Raw genomic sequence first — 12856 nt, forward strand, 5'->3', positions numbered from 1 at the left:
ATGCAAACTAACGCCGCATTTTTGGATAATGTCGCGGGGGACAGAATGTAGATCAGAAATAGGAGTGGGTGAAAACAGTAAAAAGGAAGGCAAGGTAAATCAGGTAGTCAAGTTGGAGTTTTAAAATCTGAAGGTTGTGCATGAAGGGAAAAGACTGAAGGAGGTAAGGAATCTCAGTTTCAAGGTCCTAAAAAATGAAATGAAGTGCACCGTTACTATCCTTTGTCTCCTCACATTTCTCATCTACATGCTGCCCCTCAGTGACATCGTCTGAAAGCACAGCGTTAGTTTTCACATGTACCCTGACGACACCCAGCTCTACCTCACCATCGCCTGTCTCGACTGCTCCACTATTGCTAAATTATCAGACTGCTTATCTGACATGTCATGCTAGGCCCCCACCTGCCAAGAATGAGGCACATTAATTTTGTCATGAACATTGATTTTTAACTGTTGTTGGAGCGAGGAAATGACTTGTTAAACAGATCAGCCGTGGCTGGAAAAGACATTTGAATACTAACAGACAGTGCTTAGAAGGACAAAGGACCATTCCCTGACACATTCAACCCACAATGGATGTTGATCACCGGACAGTGAAGGGGCTGGGGAATCACATGCCAGGGCCTGCTGGGGAGATGCAATCCACAGGGGCCAGGACTGGTTAGACCAGTTAACAAATGCAGAGCACCCGCCCAAGATTCCTGCTGCTTGTCCAGCCATGACCAGACTAATAGTTGTGGGCATTGGCTTGTAGCATTATTTAGAACTGAATGGCAGGTCTCCCTGTCCAGGTCACATTAATGAACCTAGCTGTTTGGTTAAGTAAAACATTGTCCTGAAATACAGTGAACCTGCCTCACAATAGTACTGGATTACTTCAGTTTATTACAAAGAGTTGTTTCTGGGGCTCCAAGGGTTATATTCTGAGGAGAGATAACACAAACTAGGCTTGTATTCCCTGAAATGTAGGAGGTTAAGGGGTGATTCGATTGAGATTTTGAAAGGAACTGATAGGGTCGAGGGAAAATTTTTACGCTGGTCGAGGAGTCTACGACAGGAGGACATAAGTTTAAAATCAGAGGCGGGCCATTCCAGAAACAAACTAGGCAACACTTCTTCATGTAAAGTGGGAACCTCTCTCCCAAAAAGAAACTGTAGATGTTGGCTAAATTAATCATTTTAAATCTGAGATCGGTAGATTTTTGCCAGCAAAGCGTTTTAAGGGATATGGGACAAACATGGGTCAGTGGAGTAAGGATACAGATCAGCCATGATATTATTGAATGACAGGACAGGCACAAGGGGCTAAATAACCTACCCCTAGTCCTATATTTTGTTTCCAATCTTCCATTGTTGGGTCTGTCATTATGGCGCTACCTCATGTACATAGAGTGTAGCTCCCTCCGCCAACAATGATAATGAGAACTTTAGTTGTTCGGCAGTTGCTTTTGCTAAGAAGGCAGTATCTCCCAGGAATTCCTCACAAGCAGCATGACGAGCTGCTCAACTCTTGTGTAAAATCTGTGAATTAATTGTCAGTACTCACACACAGACCATACTTCATTGAAAATAACAGTACTGTGCAGTTTGAGTACCCACCAGCATCATGTTAGACTTTAGTCTCTTTGTTTGGCCTCATGATGTTTCATCTGTTTAACAGGACGACAGAATTAAAATGTTGAGGAGCAGTTCCAGTGGATCAACATTAAAGGTGGAAGACAGCTCCCCAGAGACTCCAAATGGCAAAAAGAGTAAGCATCTGTTTACACAAACACAGAGTCACAGCAGGCAATGAAATATTAGCTCACACAGTTCTGTTATCATGAGTTGAATATTCACTTACCTGAGCCGCAGGGAGCTGGCTGGTCAGAAAGTCACGAGGAATCCGGAATACAGGATTCCCTCACACACTGTGTCCGTGATGTCACGAGTCATTTCCCTGCCTGGGGGCCGGCCTGATTGACAGACTGGGCTTCCAATCAGGCAAGGAGCCACTCGGTGAAGGCTGCAGCAGCAGGTAAATCTGCGTCTGGGGGTGGGGGGGCGTCGATCAGGGTGGAGGAGTGGGGTCGATCAGGGAGGGAGGAAGGGGTTGACAAGGGAGAGGGAGGAAGGAAGGGATCGATTGGGGGGGAAGGAGGGAGGAAGGAAGGGATCGATTGGGCGGGGGGGAGAGAGGTCTGAAGGCATCAGTCGTTGGGGAGGGAGGGAGTTGATCGGGGAAGGGAGGAAGGGGATTGATTGGGAGAGGGAATTTTTAATTAGAATTAGAACATTACAGCGCAGTACAGGCCCTTCGGCCCTCAATGTTGCGCCGACCTGTGAAACCATCTGACCTACACTATTCCATTTTCATCCATATGTCTATCCAATGACCACTTAAATGCCCTTAAAGTTGGCGAGTCTACTACTGTTGCAGGCAGGGCGTTCCACGCCCCAACTACTCTCTGTGTAAAGAAACTACCTCTGACATCTGTCCTATATCTATCACCCCTCAACTTAAAGCTATATCCCCTCGTGTTTGCCATCACCATCCGAGGAAAAAGACTCTCACTATCCACCCTATCTAACCCTCTGATTATCTTATATGTCTCTATTAAGTCACCTCTCCTCCTCCTTCTCTCCAACAAAAACAACCTCAAGTCCCTCAGCCTTTCCTCGTAAGACCTTCCCTCCATACCAGGCAACATCCTAGTAAATCTCCTCTGCACCCTTTCCAAAGCTTCCACATCCTTCCTATAATGCGGTGACCAGAACTGCACGCAATACTCCAGGTGCGGTCTCACCAGAGTTTTGTACAGCTGCAGCATGACCTCGTGGCTCCGAAACTCGATCCCCCTACTAATAAAAGCTAACACACCATATGCCTTCTTAACAGCCCTATTAACCTGGGTAGCAACCTTCAGGGATTTATGCACCTGGACACCAAGATCTCTCTGTTCATCTACACTACCAAGAATCTTCCCATTAGCCCAGTACTCTGCATTCCTGTTACTCCTTCCAAAGTGAATCACCTCGCACTTTTCTGCATTAAACTCTATTTGCCATCTCTCAGCCCAGCTCTGCAGCCTATCTATGTCCCTCTGTACCCTACAACATCCTTCGGCACTATCCACAACTCCACCGACCTTGGGGTCATCCGCAAATTTACTAACCCACCCTTCTACACCCTCTTCCAGGTCATTTATAAAAATGACAAACAGCAGTGGCCCCAAAACAGATCCTTGCGGTACACCACTAGTAACGAAACTCCAGGATGAACATTTGCCATCAACCACCACCCTCTGTCTTCTTTCAGCTAGCCAATTTCTGATCCAAAGCTCTAAATCACCTTCAACCCCATACTTCCGTATTTTCTGCAATAGCCTACCGTGGGGAACCTTATCAAACGCCTTACTGAAATCCATATACACCACATCCACTGCTTTACCCTCATCCACCTGTTTGGTCACCTTCTCGAAAAACTCAATAAGGTTTGTGAGGCATGACCTACCCTTCACAAAACCGTGCTGACTATCGCTAATGAACTTATTCTTTTCAAGATGATTATAAATCCTGTCTCTTATAACCTTTTCCAACATTTTACCCACAACCGAAGTAAGGCTCACAGGTCTATAATTACCAGGGCTGTCTCTACTCCCCTTCTTGAACAAGGGGACAACATTTGCTATCCTCCAGTCTTCCAGCACTATTCCTGTCGACAATGACGACATAAAGATCAAGGACAAAGGCTCTGCAATCTCCTCCCTAGCTTCCCAGAGAATCCTAGGATAAATCCCATCTGGCCCAGGGGACTTATCTATTTTCACACTTTCCAAAATTGATAATACCTCCTCCTTGTGAACCTCAATCCCATCTAGCCTAGTAGCCTGAATCTCAGTATTCTCCTCGACAACATTTTCTTTCTCTACTGTAAATACTGACGCAAAATATTCATTTAACACTTCCCCTACCTCCTCTGATTCCACACACAACTTCCCACTACTATCCTTGATTGGCCCTAATCTAACTCTCGTCATTCTTTTATTCCTGATATACCTATAGAAAGCCTTAGGGTTTTCCCTGATCCTATCCGCCAATGACTTCTCGTGTCCTCTCCTTGCTCTTCTTAGCTCTCCCTTTAGTTCCTTCCTGGCTAGCTTGTAACTCTCAAGCGCCCTAACTGAGCCTTCACGTCTCATCCTAACATAAACCTTCTTCTTCCTCTTGACAAGCGCTTCAACTTCTTTAGTAAACCACGGCTCCCTCGCTCGACAACTTCCTCCCTTCCTCACAGGTACATACTTATCAAGGACACGCAGTAGCTGCTCCTTGAATAAGCTCCACATTTCGATTGTTCCCATCCCCTGCAGTTTCCTTCCCCATCCTACGCATCCTAAATCTTGCCTAATCGCATCATAATTTCCTTTCACCCAGCTATAATTTTTGCCCTGCGGTATATACCTGTCCCTGCCCATCGCTAAGGTAAACCTAACCGAATTGTGATCACTATCACCAAAGTGCTCACCAACTTCTAAATCTAACACCTGGCCGGGTTCATTACCCAGTACCAAATCCAATGTGGCATCGCCCCTGGTTGGCCTGTCTACATACTGTGTCAGAAAACCCTCCTGCACACACTGGACAAAAACTGACCCATCTAAAGTACTCGAACTATAGTATTTCCAGTCGATATTTGGAAAGTTAAAGTCCCCCATAACAACTACCCTGTTACTCTCGCCCCTGTCGAGAATCATCTTCGCTGTCCTTTCCTCTACATCTCTGGAACTATTTGGAAGTCTATAAAAGACTCCCAACAGGGTGACCTCACCTCTCCTGTTTCTAACCTCGGCCCATACTACCTCCGGAAGAAGGGGTTCAATTGGGTTGGGGGAAGGAGGAAGGGATCAATTGGAGGGAGGGGTTGATTGGGACGAGGGAGTCAATCGTTGGGAGAGAGGGAAGAAGGGGGGGTCGATTGGGGGTGTAGAATGGGTTCGATTTGAGGGCGTGAGGAAGTGGATCGATAGGTGGGGGAGGGGTGAACAGTTGAGTTGTTGATCCCGGAGTGGGGGGGGAGACGGTCAAAGGGTGAGGATTTGGAGCCCTGGGGTGGGGTGGGGGGGGTGAGATTGGAGGCTTTGTGGTGGGAGGAGGTCAGGGACCTGAGGGGCAGGGGATTGGAGACCTGAGGAGGGGGAGCAGAAGCCCGGTCGTGGTGGGGGTAGATCAGAGGCCTAGGGTGGGGCCTCAGATGTCTGGTGGTGGGGAGGTCAGATGCCTCGTGGTGGGATCAGAGGCTTTGGGGATAATTTGTTGATGGGGATGCGTTCCCGGTCATGGAGGCTGTTCAGGCAGGCACCTAGATCCAGGAGGTTGGTGTGACAGCGTTCATGTCCTGAATCCTCACCTCGATGAAGCTGTCGGATTTCCTGACGGCAGTTAAAGTCAAAACCCTGAATGACAATGAGGCTCACAGCTTTATTATCATACTCAAAGTTCCAATCCACCTCCTCGGTCGCCCCCCCACCTTCCAGCTTCAGTTAGAGCTGGTATTGAGAGGATTGGAGGTGGGTTTGGGTCAGGAAACAGATTGCTCAGCCTTTAACCCCCGTCCAACCCGAACCTGCCCCTTTTTTAAAGTTAAAAGTCCCCCCAATATTTCCAAAAATGTCAGGAGAGAAAAATGGAACTTGACAACAACTGGTGAATATATACATGGAGAGACTGCCTGGAATTTGCTTCTGTGTGGCTACAGTGAATTCCATTAACATTGTCTTCAGAACGGAGGTTTCTTCGTTTGAAGATCACTTTTATTTAGGAACATAGAAATTAAAGAAGGTCATCAGCCCCTAGACCTGCTATAAGAAAGAACTTACATTTATATAGCACCTATCACAACCGCAGGATGTCCCAAAGCACATTACAGCCAATGAAGTATTTTTAACGTGCAGTCATTGTTGCGAGGGAGAAAACTTGGCAGCCAGTTGGTGCACAGCAAGCTCCCACAAACAGCCATGAAATAAATGACCAGATAACCTGTTTTAGTGATTGGTTGAGGGTTGCACGTAGAAAAGTATTTGTTTTCCATATCTTCCTTGCTCTTAAACTGCGGGAACTGTACCCAAGAAGCAGCACCTGCCCAGCAGAATACACCTAGTGATCAGACTGAAAAATCAGTGCATTGCCCAAATGAGAAAAATGCAACCAAATGACAGATTTTGACAGGGTAGATGCTGAGAGGCTGCTCCCCTGGCTGGAGAGTCTAGAACTAGGGGTCATAGTCTCAGGATAAGACGTCGGCCATTTCGGACTGAGATAAAGAGAAATATCTTCGGAATTCTCTACTCGTGAGAGCTGGAATGCTCAGTCGTTGAGTATATTCAAGACTGAGGTTGATAGATTTTTGGATACTAAGTAAATCAAGGGATACGGGGACAGGACGAGAAAGTAAACTTGAGGGAGATCAGCCATGATCTTATTGATGGATAAAGCTCAAGGGGCCATATAGCCTACTCCTATTTCTTAGGTTATGTTCAGCTGCCAATGCTCTGGTTTGGGACTCATAGAAACATAGAAAATAGGAGCAGGAGTAGGCCATTCGGCCCTTCGAGCCTGCTCCACCATTTCATTATGATCATGGCTGATCATCCAACTCAGTAGCCTGTTCCCGCTTTCGCCCCATACCCTTTGATCCCTTTAGACTCAAGAGCCATATCTAACTCCTTCTTGATAACATACAATGTTTTGCCCTCAACTGCTTTCTGTGGTAGCGAATTCCACAGGCTCACCACTCTCAAGGGTGAAATAATTTCTCCTCGTCTCAGTCCTGAATGGTTTACCCCGTATTCTTAGACACTGACCCCTGGTTCTGGACTCCCTCACCATCGGGAACATCCTTCCTGCATCTACCCTGTCAAGTCCTGTTAGAATGTTATAGGTTTCTATGAGATCCCCCCTCACTCTTCTGAACTCCAGCGAATATAATCCTAACCGACTCAATCTCCCCTCATACGTCAGTCCCACCATCCCATGGATCAGTCTGGTAAACCTTCGCTGCACTCCCTCGATAGCAAGAACATCCTTCCTCAGATAAGGAGACCAAAACTGCCCACAATATTCCAGATGTGGCCTCACCAAGGCCCTGTATAACTGCAGCAAGACATCCCTGCTCCTGTACTCGAATCCTCTCGCTATGAAGGCCAACATACCATTTGCCTTTTTTACCACTTGTTGCACCTGCATGCTTACCTTCAGCGAGTGGTGTACGAGAACACCCAGGTCTCGCTGCATATTCCCCTCTCTCAGTTTTTAGCCGTTCAGATAATAATCTGCCTTCCTGTTTTTGCTACCAAAGTGGATAACCTCACATTTATCCACATTATACTGCATCTGCCATGCATTTCCCAATCACTTAACTTGTCCAAATTATCCTGAAGCCTCTCTGCATCCTCCTCACAACTCACCCTCCTACCCAGTTTTGTGTCACCTGCAAATTTGGACATATTACATTTAGTTCCCTGATCTAAATCATTAATATATATTGTGAATAGCTGGGGTCCTAGCACCGATCCCCTGCGGTACCCCACTAGTCACTGCCTGCCATTCGGAAAAAGACCTATTTATTCCTACTCTTTGTTTCCTGTCTGTCAACCAATTTTCTATCCATTCACAATACACTACCCCCAATCCCATGTGCTTTAATTTTACATGCAGAAGGAATTTTCCTCCACACAAGATCAGGGGGCAGGTTGTTCAACCTTGCTCGTCTAAGAGCGAAGTCCAAAGTACGGAAAGTCCTCAACAGGAAACTCCTCTTTGCTGACGATACTGCTTTAACATCTCACACTGAAGAGTGCCTGCAGAGTCTCATCGACAGGTTTGCGGCTGCCTGCAATGAATTTGGCCTAACCATCAGCCTCAAGAAAACGAACATCATGGGACAGGACGTCAGAAATGCCCCATCCATCAATATTGGTGACCACGCTCTGGAAGTGGTTCAAGAGTTCACCTACCTAGGCTCAACTATCACCAGTAACCTGTCTCTAGATGCAGAAATCAACAAGCGCATGGGAAAGGCTTCCACTGCTATGTCCAGACTGGCCAAGAGAGTGTGGGAAAATGGTGCACTGACACGGAACACAAAAGTCCGAGTGTATCAAGCCTGTGTCCTCAATACCTTGCTCTATGGCAGCGAGGCCTGGTCAACGTATGTCAGCCAAGAGCGAAGTCTCAATTCATTCCATCTTCGCTGCCTCTGGAGAATACTTGGCATCAGGTGGCAGGACCACATTTCCAACACAGAAGTCTTCGAGGCGGCCAACATCCCCAGCATATACACCCTACTGAGTCAGCGGTGCTTGAGATGGCTTGGTCATGTGAGCCGCATGGAAGATGGCAGGATCCCCAAAGACACATTGTACAGCGAGCTCGTCACTGGTATCAGACCCACCGGCCGTCCATGTCTCCGCTTTAGAGACGTCTGCAAACGCGACATGAAGTCCTGTGACATTGATCACAAGTCATGGGAGTCAGTTGCCAGCATTCACCAGAGCTGGCGGACAGCCATAAAGGCGGGGCTAAAGTGTGGCGAGTCGAAGAGACTTGGTAGTTGGCAGGAAAAAAGACAGAGGCGCAAGGAGAGAGCCAAGTGTGTAACAGCCCCGACAAACAAATTTTTCTGCAGCACCTGTGGAAGAGTCTGTCACTCTAGAATTGGCCTTTATAGCCGCTCCAGGCGCTGCTCCACACACTACTGACCACCTCCAGGCGCTTACCCATTGTCTCTCAAGATAAGGAGGCCAAAGAAGAATCTCTTTTGTGGGACTTTGTTGAAAGCCTTCTGAAAGTCTAAATAAACCACATCCACTGGCTCCCCCTCATCAACTCTACTAGTTACATCCTCAAAGAGAGTTCTAGTAGATTTGTCAAGCATGATTTCCCTTTCATAAATCCTTCAGCTCTTGTGTAAGAGTTCATAGATGATGTGCTAGATTAAGGATTTTTACACTGTTATTACATCCACAGCTCCGCCAATGTTCCTGCCTATTTCCTCGACTCCGCAGCCTGAACGAAGGAAACAACCTCAGAGGCGACACTCCATCGAGAAGGAAACACCAACCAACGTACGCCAGTTTCTTCCTCCATCGCGGCAGAGTTCCAAGTCTCTGGTAAGTGCAACATGAATGAGAGTTGTGATGGAATTCCTGTAGAGCCTCCATCACTTGTGAAGATGTATCTAAATGTGAGCACATTTTGAAAACAAAACTTCCAGGAAACTTCCAAGGGGGTGCATTTCCATTGTGTTGCATTGATCTCAAATGTTCTTTGTCCAATTCAGTTCTTTATCACATGCCATCGAAGGTTACTTTGGGAAATATATAGTTCGGAGTTTGCACGCAGCACGACAAAGGACCTATATCCATAAGCCTTTTGCAGTACAGGCCAATGGAGATTTGGAAATTACAGTATAGAAGGAGTTTATTTGACTCACCGTACCTGTCTCAGGACTAGCCTTCAACTGGGCTTTGTTTAAAAACATTTTCCTGGCCTTTCACATATCCCTTTTATATGTTTTCTTTATTTATGGAATTCCCTTTAAAGTGATGTTATAGTCTTAGAGGAAGGTTGGATTGTGCTGTATCCCTGAGGCCAGTGCTGGCTTCACTTTATTTTCCTCCCAAGTGCATAGATGATTTGGATTCGGACAAAGGGAGCCTGCAATTGATGTTTATTGAGGACACAAGGGATCAATTTTAAACCTACCTGCGTGGTGGAAACTGGGTGAGTGGACAGTTAAAAAGGAGTACATCACTTACCCACTGTGAGGAAGGCTGGAGCCTCATAAATGTATGCAAGTCAGACTTCTGTTGCATCAATAAGAACTTGATGCAATTTTAACAGGAGCCTGAAGATGGAAGAGTTCTTTCTGGTGATCAACAGGAGTGCTCCTTCTGGCCTCCTCTGCTCTGGACTTTCAGTGTTAATCCCCACTCTCACCCCTTTCCCTACCCATGAGGCTTTCTCTAAACCCTCTTCCTCACACTTATTTGGGAGCCAGCAGGTGGCCCAGGATTGCCATATCTTTGCCTGCCAGAATAGGAACGTAGGAACATGAGTAGGTCATTCAACCTCCAGCTTGTTCTGCCATTCAATGAGATCGTGGCTGATCTGTGACCTAACTCCATATACCTATCTTTGTGCCATATCCCCCTTTGATTAATAAAAATATATCAATCTCAAAATTAAAATTAACAAATACAAGCAAAATACTGCGGATGCTGGAAATCTGAAAAAAGAACAAAGTGCTGGAAATACTCAACAGGTCTGGCAGCATCTGTGTAGCGAGAAGCAGAGTTCTGATGAAAAGTCACAGACCTGAAACGTTAACTCTTCTCTCTCCACAGATGCTGCCTGACCTGCTGAGTATTTCCAGCACTTTCTGTTTTTGTCATTAAAATCAACAATTAATCCATCATCAATTGCTGTTTGAGGCAGAAGGTTCCAAACTTTTACCATCCATATCCCTTAATACAAAGATCTATCAATCTTCGTTTTAAAATTAACAATTGATCTAGCATCAATTGTGATTTGCGGAAGAGAGTTCCAAACCTCTACCACCCTTTGTGTGTAAAAGTGTTTCCTAATTTCACTCCTGAAAGGTCTGGCTCTAATTTTTAGACTATGCCCCCAGTCCTAGACTCCCCAACTGGTAGAAATATTTTCTCTCTATCTACCCTATCTGTTCCCCTTTATTTCTTGAAAACTTCAATCAAATTGAAGGGCGGTGCAGTGGTTACCACCGCAGCCTCACAGCTCCAGCGACCCGGGTTCAATTCTGGGTACTGCCTATGTGGAGTTTGCAAGTTCTCCCTGTGTCTGCGTGGGTTTCCTCCGGGTGCTCCGGTTTCCTCCCACATGCCAAAGACTTGCTGGTTGATAGGTTAATTGGCCTTTATAAATTGCTCCGAGTATAGGTAGCTGGTAGGGAAATATAGGGACAGGTGGGGATGTGGTAGGAATATGGGATTAGTGTAGGATTAGTTTAAATGGGTGGCTGATGGTCGGCACAGAATCGGTGGGCCGAAGGGCCTGTTTCAGTGCTGTATCTCTAAACTAAACTAAACAAATCACCCCTTAACCTCCTAAATTCCAGGGAATACAACCCTAGTTTGTGTAATCTCTCCACATAATTTAACCCTTGCAGTCCAGATATCGTTCTGGTAAATCTATGCTGCACTCCCTCCAAGGCCACGATATCCTTTTAGAACTGCTCTCAGTACACGAGGTGTGGTCGAACCAGGGATTTGTATGGCTATAGCATGACTTCTACCCTCTTGTATTCTAGTCCTCTGGACATAAAGGCCAGCATTCCATTTTTAAAATAATTTTCTGTACTGTCCATGTCATTTTAATGATCTATGTACCTAGACCCCTAAAGCTCTGTGCCTTGTACATGTCTATTCTGGCTGTTAAAATTGCTATGCCTCCCTGCTGGCTCAACAGGGTGGTTTCCCACTCGATACCTGCCACAGTTAAAATCTGCTGCAAAAGTGGAAGAGGCTGGACGGGAGAATTGGAAAACAATGGGACGAATATAAAAAGAGCTCAGGATGAAGGGTAGTGGAATGGGCACAAAGTTGGCAAATGGAGGCAAATGTTCGGGAAGAAAATCAAGGAATGAGAGTGAACGCCGAATGGCATATCGCAGAAGGATGTGGATGAACCGGGATGAGAGGTTTTAGTTATATCGAGAGACTCCAGAAGCTGGGATTGTTCTTCATGGAGCAGAGAAAGTTAAGGAGAGCTTTAATAGATGGACCTGCCTCCACTCTACCTCGACATTGACAGACCCACCTTACATTTTCCCCCTCGCCAAGAAAATGGAGGATATAGCCAAGTGAAGTTACTGTTGACAGCGCACAGAGCAAGGGCCTGCAGAGTGCCCAGCAGAAATACAAGATACTCGGCCCAATTTTAATCCTGCCACCCAATGTGAATTGGGTAGGTGGGTAGTTAAAATGGTGTTTGGGCACTTACCCGTTACTGACACATTCGTGCCCACCACCATTTTAAGCCTGTTCTGTTTAATTGCGGGAAAGGTGCATGTTACAGGTCCCAGAAGGAAACTTTGGGTTTCCTCTGCCCCCACCCCCCCTCCCAAAATCACCTTCAGACCCTCCCCCACCACCACCTACCTTACAATAAAAACAGAAAATGCTGGAAATACTCAGCAGGTCTGGCAGCATCTGAGGTTGATGACCAATTCTGATGCATCATTAACTCTGTTTCTCTCTCCACAGATGCTGCCAGATCTCCTGTGTATTTCCAGCATGTTCTGTTTTTATTTGATTTCCAGCATCCACAGTATTTTGCTTTTGTATTACCACATTTCTTATGCTGGGGATCGTTAGCTCTGGTCCCCAGATCACAGCCTCCTACCACCCTTCCCGATCCCATCCACCGGCCAAGTAGTCATTGCTGCCAGGTTGGCGGAGGTGGAGTGGGGATGGGAGTCCAATCTCCGAAATGTTACTGAGGCCCAGGAGTTAAATTTGCCTAGGCCTACTACCGACAACATAATGGCGGGGGGTTTCCATCCTACCCAGCCCCCATCAGCAATACTCCCACCCAAGTTAACATCTGAAGCTTACATTGAGCTTCATTTGAACATTATAGGAGACCCAAATTCAAGAGTGAATGGGAAGCAGAGCTAAATCGCATTTGCAGACAAATCCAAGCTATTCAATGTGGCAATCGCCTAAGTTTCATTTGGTCTACCCAATATAGAGAAGACCTACTGAGCAGTAGATATAATTTATTTCCATTGACTTCGAAGTCAAAGTCCACCCCAATATGTTCATTTTTTGGTAGTGTA

The 12856-nt window shown here is 46.2% G+C and overlaps 1 protein-coding gene across 5 annotated transcripts in view; it reads left to right on the forward strand.

Moving 5' to 3' along the window:
* Window positions 1-12856, forward strand: part of LOC137369771 (protein spire homolog 1-like) — a 302924-nt gene that overhangs the window by 247622 nt on the left and 42446 nt on the right. For all 5 annotated transcript variants that reach the window (XM_068031210.1, XM_068031212.1, XM_068031213.1 and 2 more), the window contains 2 exons: window positions 1661-1751; window positions 9007-9149. In XM_068031210.1, the coding sequence (XP_067887311.1) occupies window positions 1661-1751; window positions 9007-9149 (234 nt within the window). The remainder of the gene's footprint in view (window positions 1-1660; window positions 1752-9006; window positions 9150-12856) is intronic.

This window comes from Heterodontus francisci, chromosome 5 (genome assembly GCF_036365525.1).
Source record: "Heterodontus francisci isolate sHetFra1 chromosome 5, sHetFra1.hap1, whole genome shotgun sequence".
Taxonomy (NCBI): Eukaryota; Metazoa; Chordata; class Chondrichthyes; order Heterodontiformes; family Heterodontidae; genus Heterodontus; species Heterodontus francisci.